This window comes from Leptonotus elevatus, chromosome 9 (genome assembly GCF_054856555.1).
Source record: "Leptonotus elevatus isolate MCC_2025b chromosome 9, RoL_Lele_1.0, whole genome shotgun sequence".
NCBI lineage: Eukaryota > Metazoa > Chordata > Actinopteri > Syngnathiformes > Syngnathidae > Leptonotus > Leptonotus elevatus.
Window position 1 is genome coordinate 22,102,996 of NC_141247.1, and position 25,776 is coordinate 22,128,771.

The following is a 25,776-nucleotide window of genomic DNA, read 5'->3' on the forward strand; positions in this document are numbered from 1 at the left end:
AAGAAATTCAAGAATACAAATGAATAATAAAAAAAAATACTATAAAATATAATAAAATTTGACAAATATAATAGAAAAGAACAATACAGTTAATAAAAAAAAATAAAATCAGTACAATAAAACACAGACTAAAAAAACACCACAGAGTGCAGTAAAATAATATAAAGTTAAAAAAAATAGAAATATAATCTACCATTAAACGCAAATTAAATGGCAAGAAAAATGATTTAATTTGAATGAAATGGAATAATGAAGTACAGTTTGAAAAATTGGAACGGTAAGTAATAAAATTTAAAATAAATTACAATAAATATAAAGCATATAATAAAATAAAAAACAATACAATAAAATAAAAATAAAATACAATAGACATGCAAACTCCACCCAGGAAGGCCGAAGCCCGGAATTGATCTCACAACCTTTTCACTGGGAGGCGGACGTGCTAACCAGTCAGCCACCGTGCCGCCATGTAAAAACATTTGCATGTTCTCCCCGTGCTTGTGTGGGTTTTCTCCGGGTACTCCGGTTTCCTCCCACATTCCAAAAACATGCATGGCAGGTGAATTGGACACTCCAAATTGTCCATAGGTGTGATTGTGAGTATGGTTGTTCGTCTCTGTGTGCCCTGCGATTGGCTGGCAACCAGTTCAGGGTGTACCCCGCCTACTGCCCGAAGCCAGCTGGGATAGGCTCCAGCAACCCCGCGACCCTTGTGAGGACAAGCGGTACAGAAAATGGATGGATGGATGGATACAATAGACATGCAAGAGATACAAAAAAATGCAGAAAAATAAAATACTATAAAATAAAGCAAATATTCAATAATTGTTTAAAAGCATAATAATAATAATAATAATAATATATAAACAAAACAGTAAATATATAGTATATACAAAAAGAGTCATGCAAAAGTCATAAAATATACAAAAAAGTGCTACAAAGTACAAAACCTATGATAAAATGAAAAACAACAAATAAAATAAAGTACAATTAAAATACATTATAATTAAAAAAGAAAAAAATGACAAGAATAAAATATAATACATCGGCACAATGCTTGTTTTAATCTACGCAGAGGCGTGTTAGACCGGGCATTGGTAATTTCACAGATGTTCTCAAAACATTATTATTTTTAAAATGCAGTTTTTGCACCGTTGTGGGTGTGAACACAGCCAAGTTAATTTTTTGCCACTCAGCGCGGCTCCTTTTATTCCCTTTAAAGTGGCGCACTCACATGTTTTGCATGGTGACATCTTTGTGCGAAAAGCACGCAGCGATCCGCGTGCCACCGCAGCATTGTCTTCGCGCTTGTTGGTGTGGCAACACACAACGTAAGCGGCTACCCTCATTAAAATTAGAATGAGCTGCTAAATATGTCAGCAGATTTCCTGTAATTTTTTTAGACTGAAATCTTAATAAGGGAAAGTTTATCTCTTGCACTTGCAGAAGTTTGTCTGACGTGTTCCTAGTGTTATTTATTTCAAAATGAGAGCGACTTAGCTGGAAATGTGCCACGTCTGACACTTGCACACGCACGGCTAATTTAAAGTGACTTGCGCGGCCGTATGACGTGGCTCGTTTCCGCCGCGTCCGTCCCGGCCTCTCGTGGCGTCTTTTCCGGCCAATTAAACAAGCGAGCCGCGCGGCGAGGAGGCTTGTCACCCGCACGAATCTCCCCAGTCAATTGGTGCGTGAAAGGAGAGAAAGCGGCAAAAGGATCAATTACACGCCTACCAAAGCCTTCGTCCTCCTCTTCCTCCTCTTTGCTCGTCACTGCCGACACTTTCCTCGGCCATCTGGAGCTGAGAAAAGTGGCGAGCGACGCGTCAAAGTAGTGTGAACGCGCTTTGGCAACTTTGTTCTTATCACAAGTTCTATAAGTTGTTACAATGTACGTCCAGAGTATAGGCAAAGGGTGGGTGGCGAAACAATGGCGCCCTTACTTAACACATTTCTTTGAGCATCATTCGCCATCATCAAGCGCACTCTTTTGGATTCAACGAAATAGGACAGAAAGAATTGTTACGGAATTCAACTTTTGAGGATTATGTCATGGTTTATACAGTACAGCAGTTCCTACCCCAACTAGCATTCAGTTATTAGCATTCAGCTCATTCACATTCATTTTTAACTTTACAAACAAGAAGACAAATTACGTATATTGCACATTCTCCAAAGAAGGATAAACTTGATGTTGCACTTTCCTAAAAAGAAGACAAACTATTGATGTTGCAGTTTTCAAAAAGAAAAGAAAATTCATTTAGCACTTTCCTAAAAAGAAGACAAACTTGATGTTGCATGCTCCAAAAAGACAAGACAACATTCACTTTTAACTTTACAAAAAAGAAGACAAAATACGTATATTGGACATTCTCCAAAGGACAAACTTGATGTTGCACTTTCCTAAAAAGAAAACAAACTGTTGATGTTGCACTTTCCCAAAAAGAAAAGAACATTTATTTAGCACTTTCCCAAAATAAGACAAACTTGATGTCGCATGCTCCAAAAAGACAAGACAACATTCATTTTTAACTTTACAAAAAAGAAGACAAATTACCTACATTGCACATTCTCCAAAGAAGGACAAACTTGATGTTGCACTTTCCTAAAAAGAAGACAAACTATTGATGTTGCAGTTTTCAAAAAGAAAATAAAATTCATTTAGCACTTTCCTAAAAAGAAGACAAACTTGATGTTGCATGCTCCAAAAAGAAAACAAACTGTTGATGTTGCACTTTCCCAAAAAGAAAAGAAAATGTATTTAGCACTTTCCCAAAAGAAGACAAACTTGATGTCGCATGCTCCAAAAAGACAAGACAACATTAATTTTTAACTTTACAAAAAATAAGACAAATTACGTATATTGCACATCCTCCAAAGGACAAACTTGATGTTGCGCTAGCCCACCATGCTTTCCCTTTGGTGGAAATAAGAAAATTCCCATTAAGTGTGACTGCACGCACACACACGACGCCACGTTTGCATTTGAAATCTCCGGCAGTCCCGCCAGCTCCGTTACCGAACAAATCTGCCATTTTGTTTTTGTTCGCCTTTTTTTTTTTGTTTTGTTTTAGTTTTTTTGCATGGATGTAATTTAGCCTGGGTGCTTTTTCCCGCGACAAACAAGGCGCTCATGAAAAAGTGAGGCGCAAAGTGCAGCGGCTGAGCTTTTAACAGTGGAAGACTCCGGCGGAAGGTCAGCCAGGCGAGCGCACGCAGACGAGAGCCCGATTAATAATGAATCGCGGATTCATCTGCCAAACCGACGGACGGACGGACATACGGCAACACGTTCACCTAGAAAAGATTCACACACACACACACACACACACACACAAGCAGGAAAGACGTGATACACAACAAACACACACACGCGCAGAGTTATTGACACGTGGAAGAAAAATCCATATTTATATATAATACAGTGTGCAGGAGACCCATCAGCCTCACTGGTCCAAGCCAGGCCTTACTTAAGGCATTAAATCTTTATGTGGAACTTGAACACAAACACATGCAAACAAAGTTAGTTTTCTTATTATTTTACTTTTATTTTATTTGCTTCATTATTTTTGTCTAAGACTTGCCATTGTTCTCTCCCAAAAATATATTGTTGAAAAATAAATTGACATTTGCAGGCTGTTGCATGCTAAAGCAACAGGTGGCAATTAGGGTGTCAAATGAGAATTTTAAGATGGGTTTCAATTTAGGGTTAGGATCTGAAATTTGGCTTTCAAACCTGGGTTTGAATTTTGAAACAAGGTTTTAAATGCAAAACGGAATGGTTTGCCAAATGGGGCTTCGAAAGGTTTCAAGGTAGGGTTTGGTTTCAAATGAGGGTTTCCAGACAGGGTCAGGGTTGAAAATTAAATCATTCGCTCCGCCCTTCGCTCCCGGCTGTTTTACTGGATTTTGATTATTGTGTACTATTGCTATAAAAACATAAAACCAACCAAAAGAAAGATTAAAGTATAATTCTATCCATTTCCGTTTTTAGAATATCGCTAAGTTTCATCATTATTCACATTCCTGTTGAAAACGCTGGCAAAAAAGAGTTTGTTGTAAGATGTCTTGTACTCTGCTGCCACCTGCTGGCCGTTTTTGTCATAACTACCATTGCTTTGAGCCACCTCTTCATGTCAGAAGTTGCATCAAAGCCTTCTGTATGATCTTGCATTAAAAAAAAACTTTAAAAAAAAGTATTAATACGTGTTTGGGAGTGAAGGACAAAGTATTTAAAAAACGTATTTACACGTTTTGGGGTTCGAATGAGTTAGGATTGTTACAAATTCTGTTTTCAAACGTGAACCAGTGTTCTTAAAACAAGGGTAACAGTTTCTAAGCAAACAAGTGTTGCGGTTTCAAATTTGGATTTCGGGTATGAGTTAGGGTTTCAGATTAGGGTTCTAAGACTGGGGTAGGTTTTAAAATCAAGGTTTCAAGGTAGGATTAGAAATTATGGCTTCAAACGGGTGGTTTAGGGTATTCAATTTAGTGTTTAAAACAAGGGTTAGTGTTCAAAGTTAAGGTTTTAAGGTACAATTTCAAATTAGGCTTTTTCAGTCAGGGTAGGGTTTCAAACAAGGGTTTGGATTTCAAATTAGGGTTTCAAACCTGAGTTAGAATTTGAATGTGAAGTTACGGTTTTAAGGCAGACTGTGTGTTTTTAAGTAGGGCTTAAATTGTGGGGTTTATAAATTAGGGTTTCAAGCCTGGGTTAGGATTTCAAGTTACAATTTTTGACTTGGGTGAGGGTTTCAAGCAAAGGATAAGAGTTGAAATGAGGGTTTCAAGGGTGGGTTCCAGTTTTAAGGTAAGGTGATTCCGATTTCACATCAGGATTTAAAACCTGGGTTAGGATTGAAAGTTAGGGTTTTGAGGCCTAGTCCGGTTAGGTCAAGTTTAGGATTTCTTAAAGGAAAAACATGTGCACATGCATGTGCGTGTGTGTGTGTGTGTGTGTGTGTGTTTCTTGTATTTCCAATGTCACTTCCTGGAAGGTTAAGTTGACTTCCGTTGCCGTGGTTACCGTGGTGACTCACACTGTTGACCATGTCAAGCTGGCCTGTCTGCAAACGCTGGAGGTTATTTATTTATTTATTTAGCTTTAGCATCCATGGGAAGACGGCGGCAGTTCATCAAGTAAATGAACTGGCCCCCCCCGGCCCCCCCTCCCCACCCACTCACACGTACACAAGAGCCTCCCCACCCCACCCCTAAATAGGTGTCATCGTCTTTACCAGGTATCATTGCCCCTTTCAGATTAGAGCTTGATTATCAGAGGCCAAACAGAGACGAGCAGCGCTCATTACCATTGATTCCGACTCCCCGGGAATGCGTGTGCGTCGTTGATTTGTGCGCGTGTGTGTCGCCGGTATCGAACGACGCAGCGTGGGGACGCCTGGCCACAGAGGTCCTTCGCAATGTCTTTTTTATGGGGAAAGTGATACATGCTGTTACAGTGTTTGGGTGGTGCTGCTGTTAGCTTATCAGGGATGGGGGTATGTGTGTGTGTGTGTGTGGGGGAGCGGGGGGGCGTCTATGTCTCCTTGTTTCCCTGGGGGTTCGTGCAGGAGACCCCCCCCCCCCCACACACACACACACAGTTAAATTATGGATGGAGGGGAAGAGGGGATGAGGGCTGGCCTCGAGGGGACACCCCCCATCCCCCCCTTCACTTTACCTTACCTCCATCCTCCGTCCTCCAGCCGAACCCCCATCGTCATTTCACCCTCATGTTTTTTTCTACCTTTCTCGGCGCACCTTCACCTTCATCCACTCAAAACCTTCTGATATTGGTCTTTAAAAAAATAAATAATACAATAATGACATAATTACCTGTAATAAAAAAAAAAAGACTTCCCTTTTTTTTCTTCAATTCAATGGATATTGTGCTGTTCCTTCTGGTATGTGCATTTCAGCTACCAGGGTGCCGTATAACACATTAATAGTAGTGGATAAATAATACCGTGAAAATCTGCATATAATTGATGTCCATTGAATTTTTGGGGGGAATACACTGCCACCTGCTGGCCGTTTGTGTAATAACTACCATTGCTTCAAGCATTCTCTTCAGTTCTGAGGCGGTGTCAGAGCCTTCTGTATGCGCTCTAGCATAAAAAAAATACATAAAAACGTATAAATATGTCTTTGGGATCGTGGTCATATTTAAAATGGAACACATTTATACGTTTTGGGGAGCAAATGAGTTCATGGAAATATATTGTTGAAATTATAAATGTTGATTGTTCTAGGATTTTTGTATGTCAGGGATGCGCTAAATTTTGCCTAGATTGTTCATGGAAGTTATGGAGTCAATTTGATGCATTTTTTTTCCTAAATCAAATACGCAAGTCATTTAGTTTTAAGGCTTATGTTCAAATTAAGGTTTTAGTCCAGAGTGAGGGTTAGGATTTTTTTTTTCATTTCACTATTCAAAGCATGCAGCAAAATGTCACCTTTACTTTTGTGTCTTCTATCTCCCTAAGACAGCTGCTTTATTTCTTATCATGTCTCTCAAGATGTTCAGGCTTCTGATTGGCTAAGCAGTCTGTCCGTCAGCGGTTTGCCCATCTCAACATTTTGACAAGGGCCGTTGGCACCTTTTATCTGGCAGGACCCACTCAAGCCTGTGAACGCTCGACACAATTAAACTGCTTCCTTATGTAAAGGATTTGCAGAATAATTCCTGGATCCACGCAGTAATTCCTCGCCACTCCAAGATGAGATTGACTTTTTTTTGTTCACCGTTCTGAAGCTTTAACGGAAACATTCTTGGATGGAAAAAAAAAACGTCCTGGAGAGATGGAAAAACCAAAAACATAGAAGGAAAATATGTTCTTATTTTAGATCGATTTGGTGGTGATTGACTAAATGTTAAGGAAATCACAATCCACTGTACGTACACGGGGAGACCTTCTGATTGGTTGAATTCAATCTGTTGTTGTTTTTGCATGTTGGGAGGCAGCAGCAGCAGCAAAGTTGTTGAGCTGACAAAAAACACAAACCGCCAGCTTTGATGACAGGAAGTATGCAGAGAGGACGACTAGAGATGGAATTAAACTTTTATAAACCATGAATATTTCATGTTCTGGGCAGTGATTCCCACATTCTGGTGCATATACTGCGTGAGTGTGTGTGCGTGCGTGTGTGTGTAGGAGGACGAACCCACTAGTTTTTAGTGTTCCTCTCGATTTGAAGTTTTCTTCCGCATACCAAAATTTTGAAAAGCCTAAAAGACAGTTTTTCATAGCCATTTGAAATTTGGTAGGCATGTCTATCATGAGTAGACCCACGAAAAAGTCTCCAGAAGCCATGTTTGAAAAGACACAGGAAGTCTGCCATTTTGATTTGAAGTCGCCATTTTAGGGTCACTTTTAAACTCTTACTACTTATCTCCAAAAATTTGAAAACTAAGACTTTACTTAGCAACATGAAATTGGGTAGGCATGTCCATCATAGGAAGACCCACCAAAAAGTCTCAGTAAGTCATATCCGAAAATGCACAGGAAGTCTGCCATTTTGATTTGAAGTCGCCATTTTAGGGTCACTTTTAAACTCTTACTACTTATCTCCCAAAATTTGAAAACTCAGACTTTACTTAGCAACATGAAACTGGGTAGGCATGTCCATCATAGGAAGACCCACCAAAAAGTCTCAGGAAGTCATATCCGAAAATGCACATTTGACTGCCATTTTGATTTGAAGCCACCGTTTTAGGCTTGTTTTGAAACTGTTTACGTTTATAACCCCACACATTTGCAAATTCAGCCAAGCCAGTTTTGCTGATCAACATAAAATTTGGTCGGCATGTCCGTCATAGTTAGACCCACAAAAAAGTCTCTAGAAGTCATGTCTGAAAAGAAACAGGAAGTCTGCCAATTTGATTTAAAGCTAGGGTAATTTTGAAACGCTTAGTATCTCCGCAAGTTTGAAAATTCAGCCCCCAAAGCCAGTTTTATTTAGCCACATGAAATTTAGTAGCCATGTTGATCACGAGTAGACCCACAAAAAAGTCTCAAAAACTCATTCCTGAAAAGACGCAGGATGTCTTCAATTTTGATTTCAAACCACCATTTTAGGCGTATTTTGCCTTTTTCTTTGAGTCTTTCAAAAGACAAACTTTCTGGAAATTTTGTGCGATCATTGCCAAATAAAAAATTTGGGGGTTTGAAGCTGCCTTATTAGTCATTTTGTCTGTTTCCGGGGCTCCTTAAAAAAGGAACTTGAGATTCTAAATGCAGAGTTGTTCATTTTCCTAATTTCATGTGGCTGGTAGGCCAAATTTAACAGCTGGCGCAGCAACAGGACAAACATTTAACTTGAGCGGACTTAATTATTTTGCTAATGACGCTAGGACCCTCCCTCCCATTCGAGGCGCGACGACGGAACCCGGCTCGATCATCGATTGAGCCGGGGCCGATCAATATGTCAGTTCGGTTTTCATCCGTGCCTCTCTCGTCTCGCCGATCATCAACACGGGCAAACGCCGAAGGCTAATCATCGATTGCGATAGTATTTTTAGCTTAGCATATTGATTAGGGGGCAGCGCTGTAGGTTGAACGTTGCGCAGGTTTGTACACAACGCGGCACACTGTAAGGAAATCAATAGACCTCAGCAAGATGCTTGATCCACTCTGCTGTTGCTGCTCCTATAATGCGTTTGCTTATACAAGTCGATGCTAGTCATTAGCCATTATGCTGTCTGCTACATGTTGTTTACGTAGGTTAGTGTCTGCTTAGCAAAATGAATGTCTTTTATTGATATTAAAGTATTTATGTTGAAATTGTATATAATTGATGTTTAAAAAAAGCCACCTTTGAGTGTCTTGCAAGATTTGCCATTTTTAACTAGCATATTTCCGCAGTTTTCATACTCATTTATAATAACATTGCACTGTATTTAAAAAAATAATAATAATATTTAGGCATCTAATCCTAAAGAATTCCCAATTGCTGCTTTTTGTGCCAAATCCTTCAAAACTGCCCAATTCGAACCGACTCCCTCATGATATGAGATGGCACAATTGTTACAAATTAAATATGTCCTGAATAATTAAAACAACCAGTAAGATGTTGGTGGAAAATCAATCATATGAGGTAAACTGCAAACTATATTTAGTGTATTATGGGGTTTTACAGTTTGGTGTTTGATGTTGTCCATGCATGTGGGTGTGCTTGTTGTTTGCCCAGCAGCTTTTCCACTCCCTCTGTGCATCATTACGACTCTAAATGTATATATCCTTTTATATCCTATAGATATGTGTGTCTCTACCTAAATGCGTGTGTGCGTGTGTGTGCATGTGTGTGTGTGTGTGTGTGTGTGTGTGGGCAGCTCAAAGCATTATAGTGTAGTGTTAACCGTGGCCTTTGCACTGCGCATGCTGGCTTATGTCCATATATGGTGAAAAAACAAAACAAAGGAAGAATTACAAAGACACCTACACAGTACCACAAGAAATACCACAGAAACACTCACAATATGAGTTATTAATGGTCAAATGTTTTTGTTCAATTTTTACGTGAATAGTAGTCAACTGCAGAGGAGGGGTTTGTTTCATCCTGGTGATTTTTTTTTTGTCATGGCCCTAGAGATATTTGCAAAATTCTGCCCCAGAAGCCAGTTTCACTGAGCAACTTGAAATTTGGTGAGCCAGTTTATCACGAGAAGTGCCACAAAAAAGTCTCAAGAAGCCATGCCCGGAAATACTCAGGAAGTCCACCATTGTGGTTTGAAGCGGACATTTAAGACCATTTTCCCTGAGGTTCAATGACAAACTTGTCAGATTGCTACCAATTTAAAAAGTCAGCCCCAGAAGCCAGTTTGACTAAGCAACATGAAATTTGGCAGGCATGTCGATCACGAGTAGAGCCACAAAAAAGTCTCAAAAAGCCATCCCCGAAAATACACAGGAAGTCTGCCATTTTGATTTTAAGCAGACATTTTAGCCCAATTCCAGGGGTTCTTCAATGACAACCTTGTTGTCGAGATGTTGTCAGATTGCTCAACTACAAAAATTCTGCCCCAGAAGCCAGTCTGACTAAGCAACATGAAATTTGGTGGGCCAGTTTATCACAAGAAGTGCCACAAAAAAGTCTCAAGAAGCCATGCCCGGAAATCCACAGGAAGTCCGACATTGTGGTTTGAAGCGGACATTTAAGACCGTTTTCCCTGAAGTTCAATGACAAACTTGATTGCTACCAAATAAAAAAAATATTTTGCTCCAGAAGCCAATTTGACCAAACAACATGAAATTTGGTGGGCCAGTTTATCATGAGAAGTGTCACAAAAATGTCTCAAGAAGCCTTGCTTAAAATACACAGGAAGTCTGCCGTTATCAAAAACAAAAATTCAAAAATTCAGCCCCGGAAGCCTGTTTCACTTAGCAGCACAAAATTTGGCAGGAACGTCTGTCATGAGTAGAGTCACAAAAAAGTAATAAAAAAAAAAGCTGAGCCAAAAAATACACAGGAAGTACTTACTGTGTGCCATTTTGATTTAAAACTTACATTTTTAGCCATTTCTGGTCATCCTCCAATGACAAACTTGTCCTGAAGAGTTCCAATTGTCTCACGTGCGTACCGTATTTCCATATGTAGTATTCAGTTACTTAACTTCAGACGGGCTTAGGACTGTCAATGGCAGTGAATGTGTTTTAATTGTGCAAACATGTTCAGGTGTATAGAGCCCTCTGTAAATGATATGTATTTGTTGGCAGGGGAACTTGCCTCAGTTTATTTTGTGTTTGCTGCCGCCGTACACTTTTAGATGCACACTGAATGTACCAGCTTTTGTGTACTGTGTGTTCATGTGTGTGTGCGTGTCTATGATTATGTGTGCCAGCGGCTCCTCTTTATTCGGAGCACAAACAAAAAAGGGCTCCTGACGTCTTTTCTGGCTGGCTGACGTTGCTGGCAGGAGTCCTGGGCACCGCCGGTGGTGGGGTAGGGTGGGGGGGGGGGACGGGGGCGGGGCGGCCATGTTGGGGGGAACAATCTCGACAAAGTGGCGTGAATTAATGTGACTAATTAACACGGCGTTAATTATTTGTAAATTGCATGTTTGGATACACATTACTTGAGAGGCATATGCCGCTCGTTGTCTTCCCTCCTGAGCCCGTGCCAGCTATCGCGCATCTCTGAAGGCGCGCCAGCCAGCCAGCCAGCCAGCCAGCCAGCCAGCCAGGGGAAAGACTACACAGAAAGTGAGATGTACTCTAACAATCTAATTAATATCATAAACAGTGGTGCCTTGAGATACAAGTTTAATTTGTTACGTTACCACACTTTTATCCCAAATCATCCTTCCCAATTGAAATGAATGGAAGTGCAATTAATTTGTTCCAAAAGTTGTTTTAGATTTTTTTAAAGAAAAGTTGCACTCAAAACTTTTGAGCTGTATAAAAACACACAGTAAAAACATTTGATTTCCATATGGCGTGCAAAAACTGAAAACAGCACAAAACATGGCTGTACCTAATATATTGTTTTGCTTTACATTTTGTCTTTATTGCTGTAAAATATATTTTTAAAAATCTCAGTCATAAGTTACAAATGTTTTCATGTAATTAAATGACTTATTTGGATTATTTTTTATTTTGTTTACTTTCTTATTTTTGTAGTATTTGTAGTCTCGGATTTTTTTTCCCTTGTAATATTTTGACTTTATTACTGTAAACAATAGAGTGTTGTTTTTTCCACAATTTTGCAACTTTTGAAAAAAAATTGCGTAAAATGTGGGCTTTGTTCTTGGAAAGTTACATCTTTTTTTTAAATTTTTTAATTTTAGACCTACTGGCTGCTGTATTCCAATGTGTTAGTCATTATAGTGGCACTTTAAAAGCCTGTTCTTTGGGGGGGGGGGGGGGGCTACTTGGTCTCAAAAGTTTGAGAACCACAGTCTTAGACGAGTCGGTGATACTAAATTTGGAAGGATTGACGTTGGCCAAGTATGGCATCAAAGCTTGAGGTTAAGTGACGTACTACATTTTATGGTTCGTTCAGGTGTAAAAGCGTCCGTGAACGGACGTCAGCTGACTTGACGCTTTTACGAGGGACCCCAAGCTGCTCGTTCTTCAGTCGAGCCGGCTCGAGTGTAAATAAAAAAACGCCGAGCGGAGCCGAGCGACGACGGCAACGCTTGAAACGATCCCAGCGTGGCCGCCATTACTCGCCATCTATCACTCTGTCACCCCCGGCGACTCACGCTGGCTTTGATTGGGACGCCTTTTTTGGCAAGACAAACTCTGGGCCTTGCTCCACCTCGCCACCGCTCTCTCTCTCTCTCTCTCTCTCTCCCTCCCACTCCCCCATCCCTCCCTCCCTCGCTCGCTGACAACCCTTATTTTTTTCATCTTCCCTCCTTCTACCGCTCCCTCTCTCCATCTTTCATCCCCCCCCACCCCCCTCACCCTCCTCATGCCACCCCCCCTCGGAGCTCTTGCTCATTAGCAGTCAGCTCCATTGCGAGACGTACTTTGTTTTGCAGTGCGGGCCGAGTGAGGGAGAGAGTGAGAGAGAGAGAGAGAGAGAGAGAGGGTGGGGTGGGGTGGACGAGTGAGGGGTCCAATTGCTGCTCACGATGCCAAACACTGTATGTGTTATTTAGCCATGCCTGACTGTATTGAGTTGGAAAAACATGCCAGTCATGGCTATGCACACGCACACACACCCACACACACTATTTCCCATCAGTAACAATGGAGCTGGAGTCTTACTGATTTGAATGTGATGTCACTTTAGCATAGCAACTGTTAGCATGTTAGCATTGTATCCATTGTGACGAGTACCTGACTACAGACTTTGCTTTCAAAGTCAGAGATTTCTATACAGTGATTAACCCATTGCCTATAGATGTCACAAGATAGCAGAAAAGCACTACTTTTGTCAAAATGAAACTCCTCAACTCACTTTAATGCAATTCCATGGCATCAAGATGCCACAGGATGGTGGCAAAGCACTTCTTTTGTCCATATAAAGCTCGTCAACTTATTCCAACAGAGTTGCTTGGCACCAGGATGCTACAAGATAGCGTCAAAGGAGTTATTTTGTCTAAATGAAGGTCCTCAACTCATTTCAACCTAGTTCTTGTCGCCAAGTTGCTGCAAGATGGCAGCCAAGCACTACTTTTGTCTATTTGAAGCTCCTCAACTCATTTCTTGTTATTCTTACCATGTCCTAGCATATTATTGAATTAACATTAGCATACCAAGTGTTAGCATGTTGTTGTTGTTTTTTTAATTATTCACAATTCCTGTGCTTCTGCTTACACACAATTTCGTATTTAAGTAGCTGCCTTGCTATAAGTTAGCATACTGACTATTTTCTTGTTATTCTCACCATGTCCTAGCATAGTATTGAATTAACACAATGGGTCCACATTAGCTATACGATTAGCATACGAGCTGTTACTGCATTTTCTATATCTACCCAGTTTAGCATACCAACTTATTAGCATGCTATCATTTTATACATTCTCATTTGAAAGGATTTTACTACCACTCGGTATGATTCGTTTTCTATTCATCTGCCTTTACTTTTAGCTTTGCGGTATGCTAGCATGCAAACTCTTAGCATTTTACACGTTCCCATTTGAAAGGGTATATCTAATTACAGGACATGGTGTAAAATCCATTTCATTTTAACTGTTATCATGCGAACGTTCTGTATCTGACTGACCAGCTCTCTCCTCGTCCTCTGTGCCCTTCTGTGCCGCAGCGATTGGCCGGACGCTGATCCCACGCTATTTCAGCACGGTGTTCGAGGGCGGCGTCAGCGAGCTGCACTACATCCTCAAGCACTCCAAGGAGTCCTTCCACAACTCCTGCATCACGTTGGACTGCGACCAGTGCACCATGGTCACCCAACACGGCAAGCCCATGTTCACCAAGGTAAAGTGCACACCTGTCCATCACGTCATGTGTGCGCGAGAGCTGAAAATCCGCATTTCAAAAGTTGACGATATAGCGAGGGCGTGAAAGATCAAGTTGGAATCATACAACAGGTTGCATCTTTAAGTTGAAACGTCAATGCTGTGTGTTGTTTTTTTTGTTTCCTCTGTTTCACTTTGCTCCATATTATTCATCCATTCAATTTTGATTCATGATGGAAATAATATTTTCCCAGGGGCAAAATTGCATTGCGCTTCAATTATTTATTTTTTCTTGTTCGATTCAGATGTTACACAATAATTAGAATTTGCTTTGGTAGCAGCCCTGGAAATGCTTGCTTTCAAACAAAATGGAACATTTCCATTGATGAACATGCCTACCAAATGTCATGTTGCCAAATGAAAGTAATTTCAGGGGCTAAATGTTAAAATTTGTGGAGGTACTGTATTAGTTTCCTGGTTTCTAAAATTGTGACCTTATATATCAGGGTTTCAAAATGACCCTAAAAAGCCCGCTTCGAACCAAAATGACTGACTTTCTGTGTCTTTTCAGTCATGGGTTCTTGAGACTTTTTTGTGGGCCTACTCACGATAGATATTCCTACCAAATTCCAGGTTGCTAAGTGAAACTGATTGCTAGAGCTGAATTTTCCAAAATTTCAGTGTTACATATCAAAGGGATTCCGAATGACCCTAAAAAAGCTGCTTCGAACCAAAATGGCTGACTTTCTCTGTCTTTTCAGACATAGGTTCTTGAGACTTTTTTTCGTGGATCTACTCATGATAAATATTGCTACGTTTCACATTGCTAGGTGAAATTGGCTTCGGGGAATGAATTTTCAAAATAATATATAAATCCGAGTTTCAAAATGACCCTAAAAATTCAGCAGTCTCTCTGTGGGGTTTTTTGGGGGTGTAGATTTTTTTAGACATTTTTGTGGGTCTAATCTACTAAAGATGTCAACCAAACTCAATGTTTCTCAGTGAAACTGTCTTTAGGAGCTACATTTTCAAAAATGGGGTGTTGCGCATCAGAGTTTCACGGAATAGCAGATTTCCCGTGTCTCCTTCTTGAGACTTTTTGGTGGGTCTACTCATGATAGACAAGACGAGCCAGTTTCACATCAGGTCACAAGTGAAACTGCTTTTATTTAGTAGCAACTGCAAAAATAAAAAATAAAAAATAAAAATCTCAGGGACAAGCCTTTCTTTGAGAGATCCCAGTAATGAGCAAAATGAGTCTAAAATGTCCACTCCACACTTCCTGTCGTTTTCAGACACGGGTTCTTAAAACTTTTTTTGTGGTTCGACCCATAATCGACATGGCAAATGTGTAAGAAATCTGGGCTTTCTTACACAGATGAACAATCCACGTTTTGGAGTAGCCCTCAAAATGCTTTTTCGTTTTGGCCTGCGAATATTATCGACGCAGCAAATTTCAAAGGCGTGCTCTAATGATAAATAACACAATACATAACATTACCATTCAGATAGGAGCCAAGCGCTGCCGGCCCGGTCAACACAAAGCTACATTTTTCTGCCCGCCGTCATTCTCTCGCTCTTTTCATCTGACTCTAAATTGGATGAGAATAATTAATTTATTAGGAAAAAGAAAAAAGAAAAGAAGAATTCCAATAAGCCAGCGTGTTCTCCCTCAGCTCCCAGCAGCGCCGCTGAGCCTCGCAGCTCCGGAGGCCCGAATCTCAATCAGCTCTGCTTCGCCTCGCTTTTCCCTCAACCAACCCCCCCCCCCCCCACACACACACACACACACACCAAACGCACCCCGCCAACCCTACCTCAACATCCCCCCCCCTTCTCATCCCCCTGCCTTGCTCGCTCGCTCATTCTCCTCCACCGTTCTCCCTCTCATCCCCCTCCCCTACACCCCTCCTCTGCGCACCCTCGACACACACACACGCACACGCAAGCACACGCACACACACGCACGCACACACATGCATCCTTCATCCCTAGAGAAATCATCCCCAGCTCCCATCTCGCTCTCTCCTCCACCCTCTCCCTCTCTCCCTCTTTCTCTCGCTCGTTCTCGCTGTCTGTCTCTTTCTTTGAATGTCTCTCGCCCACAATTCCACATTAATGGCGCGAGCACATTTTGAGTTTTATTGGGATTCACACAGTCTTATTTTGTTCTTGAATTTTTGGGGGGTATGTTCATAACAGTGGCTTTGTTTGTTTTTGTCATAAATGTGTAATAATAATGCAATAACAATACAGTGTTAAGAATGTAATAATGCTACTAATAAATTTGTAAAAAAAAAATTGTAATAACAACAGTGTGATCATGCATTGTTTGTTTTTGTAATAAATGAGTAATAATAATGTAATAACAATACAGTGTTAAGAATTTGCTAAATAAAAACATAATTTTGAGGTTAACTTGAAATATATTTTTTAAAATGTATATCTTGGACAAACAAAATACAATTGTATCTTTCATTGTGAAGTGCAACTTTTTTCTTTTCTTTTTACGTAGGCTTTTATGCAAAGTTTTAATTGGTGGAAAATATACATTTATGTTACTTCAAAGAAAACCTCACCAGTTCTAGCCAGATTAGCACACAGAACCGTATGTAATACATTTTCTCATAACTTCATGCTAGTTTGTACAAACCTAACTTCTAATTACACGTAAAAGTCAAAGTAAAATAAAATAAAAAAGACACATTTCAGTTGATACAGCTTCTGTACCAAAACTTTAATTAACTGGGAGAAAAATTACAGGATCATCAACTTTTTTTTTTTTTTTTTTTACATGAATTTTAACATGTCAAATTAAAAGAAAATATTTTTTTTACAAAATTAAATTTGTTAATTTTTTTCTTTGTGATCTAATCTCATCAGCTTGACTCTAATTCACGTAAAAGTAACATCTAATTACAAGCAAAAATGTTTACTTTTCCAAGAAATTATCTCAATTTAATGTTGAATGTTACACAGAATATGAATGAGTAAAAATTTTACGTATTTTTATGTCCATTTGTATTGTTAAATAAATTTTCAAATGCAGGATTTTGCAAAAACTGGAATTAGACAAAAACATGTGTTTTGTGAGCGTACTGTACTGATGCTTACTCATCAATTATGCTAATTTGCACAAAGTAAATAAAGTCATCCTCATCATCGTACCAGAAGTTTACGTTGTCCCATTGTTATGCCTTTCCATCAACTTTTGTCATGTCATTTGTATTCGGCGCCAATGTCTGGCATCATACAAATTGATTTGGCCGCGCTCTGCTCGCGTGTCACTAATTGATTGAGCGTCGCCGTGTTGTCCTTTGGCGCTCCTCGCCGTCGGAGATGCCCTCGTGTCAGCGCCGCCGTGCGCAAGATTTATGACCCCCCTCGGCCCTAAATCAATAGGAGGGGGGCAAGGGAGGGCGGTCTGCGAGGGGGCTCCGACTGTTTAATGGAGCGCTTTTTAATTTGGGGGAATCTCCCTCTACTTTTCAATGGCTATTTATGCTGAGATAAATTGATTGGGAAGCATTGTGCCGTGACAAAAATATATGAGCATGCGATCGGATCCATGCTGGATTTTGTACAAAAAGCTTGCATTCGGCGCTGTGATATAAATCGCCCAATGGTGCCACCAAGACGAATTCTAGCAGCTTTATTACATTGGGCAATTATTCTGATTTAAGCTCTGTGGCCGTTTATTCTTTTTCAGGAGTTAGCGGAGGCTAAGCTAACAAGACAGGTGGTAAAATCCAAATTAAATCCACAAGTGTATGTTTGTAAAGTGAAATCTCAAATTCCAACTTTTTCAAGTTTACGTGCTGTCACAAATCCAGGTCCAGAGAGTGAAAAACCCTGGCACCGTTTGGCCTTAGGTCCTAGTGCTAGCTAGCTAGCTCCCTAGCAGGTAAACGAGCACCATGGGTGCTAGCTAACTAGCTAGCTCGCTCCCTAGCAGGTAAACAAGCACCTTGGGTGCTAGCTAGCTAGCTGCCTAGCTTGTAAACGAGCACTATGGGAGCTAGCTAGGGAGCTAGCTAACTAGCGCTTAAGGCTAAAGCCAAACTGTCGCAGAATTTTGACTTTCTGGATGTAGGTTTGGCACCTCTGGTCTTGAATTGAGAGCAAAAATTAAAATATTAGCATAAATATTGCATCAAAATGGCAGGGCAGCTTTTTCATGTTGGGAAAAAAAAACTAGGTATCGGTACTGTATTGGCATCGGCCGATACTGCAAAACTGGATATCGGTAATGTATCGGGGGCCAAAAAACGATATCAGAACAACACTATTCAAAAGCATATGTTCTTAATTCTTTGCAAAGATATACTAATATTGCTGCATCTTCTATTTCGTCATAAAATCTGAGTAGTATGTCTGCATGTCTTGTACTACCCCCTTGTGGCCAAGGAGTACACATCAGAAAAAGGCCCATTGAATCAAAGCATGAAATCATAATGCTTGAACAGTTTTTTTAAACTGTTTTTACTGTATTTTTTTTTATAACATGCAATATTGTAGAGTGCTATTTATCTTATTAAAAAGTCATTAAAAAAAAAGATTGGTGTTTTTTAGTGCGCTGGAACGGATTAATAGCATTTCAATTCATTTTAATGATGGAAGATCATTTATTACCGTTGTTTCAGTTCCTTTACAGTCCGCGTTGCAAAGTTCAGCTTTTTTTAATTTTATTTTATTTTTTACCTACAGCGTTATCTTCTGGAACTGGTTGGTGACTGCCCCTCATGTGCCCCAATGCAAGCAGATAGAAACATTAATGAAAAATGACATGACTCTAGGAAGTTCAGTGGAAACGTAGCTTTTGCGTAATCATGTCACTAAGCGATGCGGCCTTACTTTGACCCCGTATGTGTGTGCATGTAGGGGGGTGGGTGGAACATCTGGCAGACAGAGGGATTTAAGCGGCTTTTTTATTTATTTATTTATTTATTTATTTATTTATTTATTTATTTATTTTTATTTTTTTTTATTTTTTATTCATTCATTCATTCACAATAGTTTACTTTTAAACACTGGCGGATTATCTTGCAAATGCTGCTTAGCCCGTTCACAGATCGTTATCGCCGACTTAAATTTTATTTATTTATTAATTTAATGATAATTAACAAAATTTATTAAATTATTACATTTAAATTCAATAAAAATAATAATTAATTATTTAATTTAATTAATTAAATACAAAATTTTTATTAATTTACTCATTTAATATTATTAATTATCATTAATTACATTAAAACAAATCTTTAAAATGGCACTCACTGTTCTAATACTTTTGGAGGAGGTTGTAGGTCTTGTCCCACTTACTTTTGGTACTTTAATACTACCCACCATTATATCTCAATTTGACTTCATCCATACCTTACTATACCTTTTAGAATTAATAAACTATGTCAGTCCATGTGGGGTTACACAAAAGAAGTATTTTGCTTTTGCATTTAATCTGATAGTGACTACAAGCAGAGGTCATCGTCTATATGAATAAATAAATGTATTTAATTAAAAAACGCAGACTAAGATAAATCATTCTGAAAGTTTATCCATGAATTTGACCTTTAACCTGTATAATGCAATGGGGGGGGGGGGGGGTTACGGTAAGTAAAAAGTAATAATAATAAAAAACACAATGAAGTGTGTTTAAAAGGAAGTTAGCATACCACTTGCCAACATTCAAAGTACCTTTGATTTGCTCTTTTTTATTTTTTTTATTGAGTTATAGTAATTGTATGTTACATTAATAGTGTAAATAAAAATACTAATAACTAATAAATAAATAATTTTATTATAAATAAAGATTTGTGCACATACAGATTATTATCAACATAAATTGTCATCTTTTGGTATCTAGTAAAGCTTTGTTCTCGAAAAGAAATAATAAACAACATTTTAAATGAACTTTACAAGTGATTGACAGGTGATTCTAGGTGGCATATGATAAGTTGGGTCAAACCATTCTGGTATGGGGAAATGCTGGGTTTTTTTTGGGGGGGGGGGGATACTGAAATTGAATAGCCTACTGAATATAAAATTAATTTTATGAACTTATATTGTTCTGAAATATTGACACATACATTTTAAATATAGTTTAAAATCTCACGTACACCCTGGAGTACCTTCACGTACCCCCAGGGGTACACGTAACACCATTTGAGAACCACTGATCTATCCCATGTCCATGATGTTTATGCACAACAGCAAAATGGGAAAAAGGTTTATTACAATGTCTTAAGTTGCTCCCATGTTGAAGAAAAATGATTATTCGCTTGGATTACTAAAAACATGTGCCAAAAAAAGAGAGCAATAAATTGACTTATTTAGCTTTGTGTGTGCGGGCCTTCTCTGGAGCAGCCTTGCTTTCTTGTAAAAAATAAAATAAAAAAGTGAATGTAAAAGTGTATCTTCCAACCAACTGTTTTAGACGCCCGAGACAAAAGAAGTTCAGGTCAGCCAGAGTTGCCAATTAGGCGCGAGAGAGAGAGATAGACAGAGAGAGAGAGAAAGGATGAAGGAGGAGAACATTTTCTAGCCCCCTTTAGCTGAAGCCAGCGCTCGCCGGGGCGCTTGCTCGCTCCAGCTTCTCCCCGCTCCGCGTTACCGTGACAACCGGCAGTAGTCGAGAGAGGAACGGAGAGAGAGGAGGAAAAAAAATCAGCTGATTAGTCGGCATGGCAACGGCCAAGATGTAATCCCAGCAGACACACTCGCTCTAATCAATGCCCCCCCCCCCCCCTCTCCCACACACAAATGCCCCCCCAAGCCCCAACAGCCCCCCCACCCTGCAGATGCTCTCCAGAGGATCAACAAGAAAGATGCTGCCGGCCATATTGCACCCCACATGCACCCCCACCCTGTGCCACGCCTCAGTCACATACTCAAAACAAATAATTAGTCAAAGATAGGAAATAGTACGGAATCTGTAAAATGGTCATCAAACTTTTACACCAAGCTCTTTAATTGGCATACACACAACAAAGAAGCTAAGCCAATTAAGGGTCAAAAAGGGACCAACCACTTTTTATATGGGTCAATTTGACCCTTTTTTTGGTAACAAACCAACCTCAAATATTAGTTAATAAATAAATAAAGAGGTGGTGTTTAGAAAAAAAAAAATTTCGATGTCAAAAGGGGACCAACCACTTTTTACATGGTTCAATTTGCCCCCCCCCCCTTTTTTTGGATAACAAAACAACCTGAAATATTGGTTTATAAATCAATAAATAAATAAACAAAGGGACAGTGTGTAGAATTTTTCTATTTTTCCATGTCAAAAAGGGGACAACCATTTTATTACATAGGTCAATTTGACCCCCCTTTTTTTTGGTAACAAAACAACCTGAAATATTGGTTAATGAATAAATAAATAAATAAATAAATAAAGGGACATTGTGTAGAATTTAGGGATTTTTCGACGTTCATTAATTTTAAAACCCCCACAACTAATTTCAATAATATGCACCAAAAAAAAGTTCTGTCAAATCAACATACATTTTTTTAAGATAACGGTAGGTCTACAAATATTCACGAATTATATTACATAGGTTGCACCGTGCCTTACAGGAGGCTGACATGTTTCACCGCCATCTTTCTGCTATGGCTACCCGAAGGAAAATAACTTTGCGAATTGGTGGTAGGCTTGCCAAGTGTGGTCTCTCTTGATGCACGCTCTGCGAACTAAGGTCGTTGCATTCTATTACTTCACCACTAGATGACACTAAATTCTACACACTGTAACTTTAAAGGGATACTTGACTCATTGAGCCATTTTCAGCAGCAAAAAAGTTAAAGTTAATATTTTGTCCAGAATGTATTTGATAAGGTCATTATTTTTCATGTACAATTAATACCTTAAATCACTAATTTTTCTACTTGCCGTCGACTGAAGATGACATCACCTGTGCTGAGGAAGTAGGTAACGACCAATCGTGGCTCACCTGTTTTCCGAGTTTGCTCCGCAAACTGAGACATGATTGGTCGTTTTTAATTGTACAAGAAAAATGATGACCTTATCAAATACATTCTGGACAAAATATTAACTTTTTACTGCTGAAAATGGCTCAATGCGTCACGTATGCCATTTACCAAAAAAAGGAATTGTTTTGTACAAGGAAACTGCAATTTACCCAAAATGGCCAACTTTTCAGGTTTGGGCATGGGTCCTTGAGATTTTTTCGAGACTTGTGTTTTGATAGCCCAGTGATTTTTAACTGGTGTGTTGGGGTTCATTTTGGGCTGCATTATAGAAAACAACAGGGGTTCCGGCATGTGCACAGATAGACACCGAGCGAAGCTCGAGCATCAGCCCTTTTGAGAAAAGTGCCCCTTCCTCGGAGCTTTTTATTCATCACAATTTTTTAAATAAATTATATATATTAAAAAAATAATATATCTGTCATCAATTTCTTCCCAAATTGTTTGGAGACACTATCAGTTGGGTATTATTTGAGATCTCGTGAGAATTATGCCTTTACGAACCTCTACTTTTTGAACAGGGGTGTGTAGACTTTTTATATCCGCTCCAGAGGGAGAACTGTCTGATATTTCCTGATCCTGGTTGACAGTCGTTTGCTTGTTGATTTTGCTGTCAGGCAAATGTTTAAGCCTTGGCGGAGGTCTCTTCCCCCCAAACTGATTCTAACAAGTGTCAATGTGACGGCAGGTTTGCACGGAAGGTCGTCTGATTGTTGAGTTCGCCTTCGACGACTTAATGAGGATCAAGACGTGGCACTTTACCATCCGGCAGTACCGAGAGCTCATCCCCCGCAGCATACTGGCCATGCATGTGAGTTGTGCCACACACACACACACACCATAACCCCGGAAATTCAGGGACATTGAAGCAGAACGATTTTTTTTTTTTTTTTTTTTTTTTTTTTTTTTTTTAGCGAGAGGTATTGTCTGATGGAGAAGTTGGATAATAATAATAATCGGCTTAATGCCAGTAAGTGACATACAGTCCCTTGATCTGTTAACTATGTCTAGACATGCAAGCTGTGCAAAAACACGCACACACAAATCTAATTATTCTGCACAATTATAACACGCCAAATTGTTTTAACTCAATATAGACAATTTGTTTAATCAAATAATCATTCCATCAAAGGTTGGATTAGAGAACCTTAATTGTAGAAGGGCCTTTTTTTTTTGTTCCTGCGCACAAAAAAAGCAAAATGTCCAAGGAGAGCGTGCTAGGATGAATTTGCTATGGAAGAACACGCCCCTTAAACACTTTTGGGATGATCTCTTTGTGTCCCAATATTTTTGATGTCTAAATAAAAAAATTTTTTTTACAACACATAAGTAAAATGAGCCCAAATTTGTCTCACTATTGGAAGTGTGATATCTAAGTAATTTCTGAATAATTTTTTAACTTTTTAAACTTTTTTTTGTTACATACATATATTGTTTTTATTTATTTGTTTTTGATGCCCTCTATGGACAATAAAAGCAATATTGTCCTAAGAGCACAACTAACTATCATCTGAATGCATATAAAAAAAACACATTCAAATTGGAATATTCACGCACGCGCGCACGTACACTCATCACACACTCATATTCGTGTGCACGTCACTGTCACTGCGTCCACACACGCTCACAGGCCTGAGCTCTCCATCCCAACCGTGCTTTCTTGTTTTGGTACAAGAATAGGGACAATAGGAAGCACATAAGTCAGCTCAACCAAAAATGATAATTAGCTCTCTATCGCCATCTGGTCTATTATGGCTTTTATGACTCTAAAGTTAAAAAATCAAATAAAATCTACGTTTAGTTGATGCATCGGTGAAGGGATCAATTGGGTAATCGTGGGAAATGCACTACAACACATCAGATGTACAGTGCATCAAAAACATGAAAAATTATGATTTATAATGGGAGTCAATGGGCCAAAATTTGGACATTTTTTCTTATGTGTACTGTAAAAATTTGTTTCCCACATATAATAATGACAGTAATAATTTTGAAATTTTGGACGGTATCATGTTGAACTCGCAACAATTGGGTGCAATTTCAGCTCACTCTGGGATTTTTTTCATATGCTTTATATTTGATATTAACCTTAATAAAAAGCCTCAAATTTGACATTTTCCTTACGAGGGTTTTAATTGCGCTGAGCTGTCACCAACGTCTTACAAATGCAATTCTACCATCTCGTGGCACAAAAATGACCTCACCACAAATCAATATCACACTTGCTTGTTTTTTTACAGTACAGTACATCCTTTTAATTTTAACTCAATTGTGTGAATCATTATGAAATTGCTGTATCAATGACTAAAAGATGCAGTCATATTTCTATTAGTTTAACAATTTTCCACTTTTATGTTGAGTGTGAAAACTTGTTATTAAAAATATTTTATTGTACATTTAGAACAGATATACATTTTGCGATTAATCGTGAGTTAACTATTGAAGTCGAGCGATCAATTATGATTACAATTTTGAATCGCCTGACACTTCTAATCCCAATACTTTTGTTTGTATGTGATTGTTATTTTTATTTTAGTGCCATGTTGTTGTTTTTTAATTATATATATTTCAATACCAGTAGGTGGCATGTGTCCCAATTAGGGCTGTCACTATCAAATCGTTTTAGAATTGATTATCCTATTGATTATCCTATTGATTATTCCATTGATTAATTACTAATTCGATGGCTTTGCACCACTTCTGCGAAAAATATTCCTGCAGCTTACTGAGTCGCTTTGCTTTGAAACTCTTCTTGGTTTGTGTCTGTAAATCTGTATTGTACCGCCCCCTGGTGTCCAAAGCGAGCACACCAAATTATGAAAACAATATGGCGCACAAACGGGCATTTCTATTCATTTCAAAGCAAAGGCATGTGACACCCGTCCTAATACTTTTGCCCATATATTGCATCATATACGTGATGCAATTGTGTGTATAATGCGTGTGCGTGTGTTTGTTTTGGCCGAATCTTCTATGAAATTTCCCTCGCCGATAAATTAGCCCCTTTGGGTGCCGTCGCACTAATTCCTGGAGAGGTGCATTTTGGGTGAGTGTGTGCGCGTGTGTTCACTCTTTTTGATGGCTGCGCCCCCTAATGAAGGCACACACAAACACACGTGCGCGCACACACTTGGAAATACGAGTACAGTCCAAAACTCAAGAGACTTGGACCTTTTTTGACTCTGAATTTTTCTTTTTTTTTCCAAGTCATTCTGCTTATTTAGGGAGAGAAGCCACCACATTAATCATGTGACACATGACCCAGTGTGCTGCTCTATACTCGTAGTTGTTTTGTTTATTTCTATTGTGCAAGATGACGGTTATCATGAATAATAAGCCAGAAGAGTGTTTTCTTTTCTTTCTTTTTTTTTTTATTTCTGTGGATTACACGCCCCAAGTTGCCCAGTGTGGCATCCACTTATGGTTCCGAATAAGAAAATGATAGCTATAATCACATTTTACAATGTACGTTATAGTGTGTGTGAGTACCTAAAGCTGTTAAGTGCTGACTGTTTAGTGGCGTGGGAATGCACAGTAGCCGTAAAGTCAAATAAATCAGCACCTAAGTAAGCGTTAGAGAGCTTTGCTTAGTGTGAAAAATGCAAGGGAAAAATGTAGTGTGAAGACATAATGTACTTTTGTGAGGCAATTTCTCTTTTTGCGGACGAAAACGTGGTCAAAATCTAGACTATGTTTGCTAAATGTGGCGGCGTCAAAACAATGTTGAACATGAGATGAGTAGTTCCACTCCAGTCATGTAGGGGGCAGTCATAACTATTACAAAGTGGGTGTATCACAACAGTGAGTTGTTTTTTACACCACAGCGCCATTTGGTGGGTTGTTGCATTTTGCCTTTTCCATTTTTTTCTCCCCAAAAATGTTATCTATGTATTGACATTAATTTTGTAATTGAACACTACTCAGTA

General features: G+C 39.1%; 1 protein-coding gene across 4 annotated transcripts in view; it reads left to right on the plus strand.

The window, feature by feature from the left end:
• Positions 1-25,776, plus strand: part of ldb2a (LIM domain binding 2a) — a 68,419-nt gene that overhangs the window by 24,005 nt on the left and 18,638 nt on the right. For all 4 annotated transcript variants that reach the window (XM_086085091.1, XM_086085092.1, XM_086085089.1 and 1 more), the window contains exons 3-4: positions 13,714-13,886; positions 22,539-22,661. In XM_086085091.1, the coding sequence (XP_085941217.1) occupies positions 13,714-13,886; positions 22,539-22,661 (296 nt within the window). The remainder of the gene's footprint in view (positions 1-13,713; positions 13,887-22,538; positions 22,662-25,776) is intronic.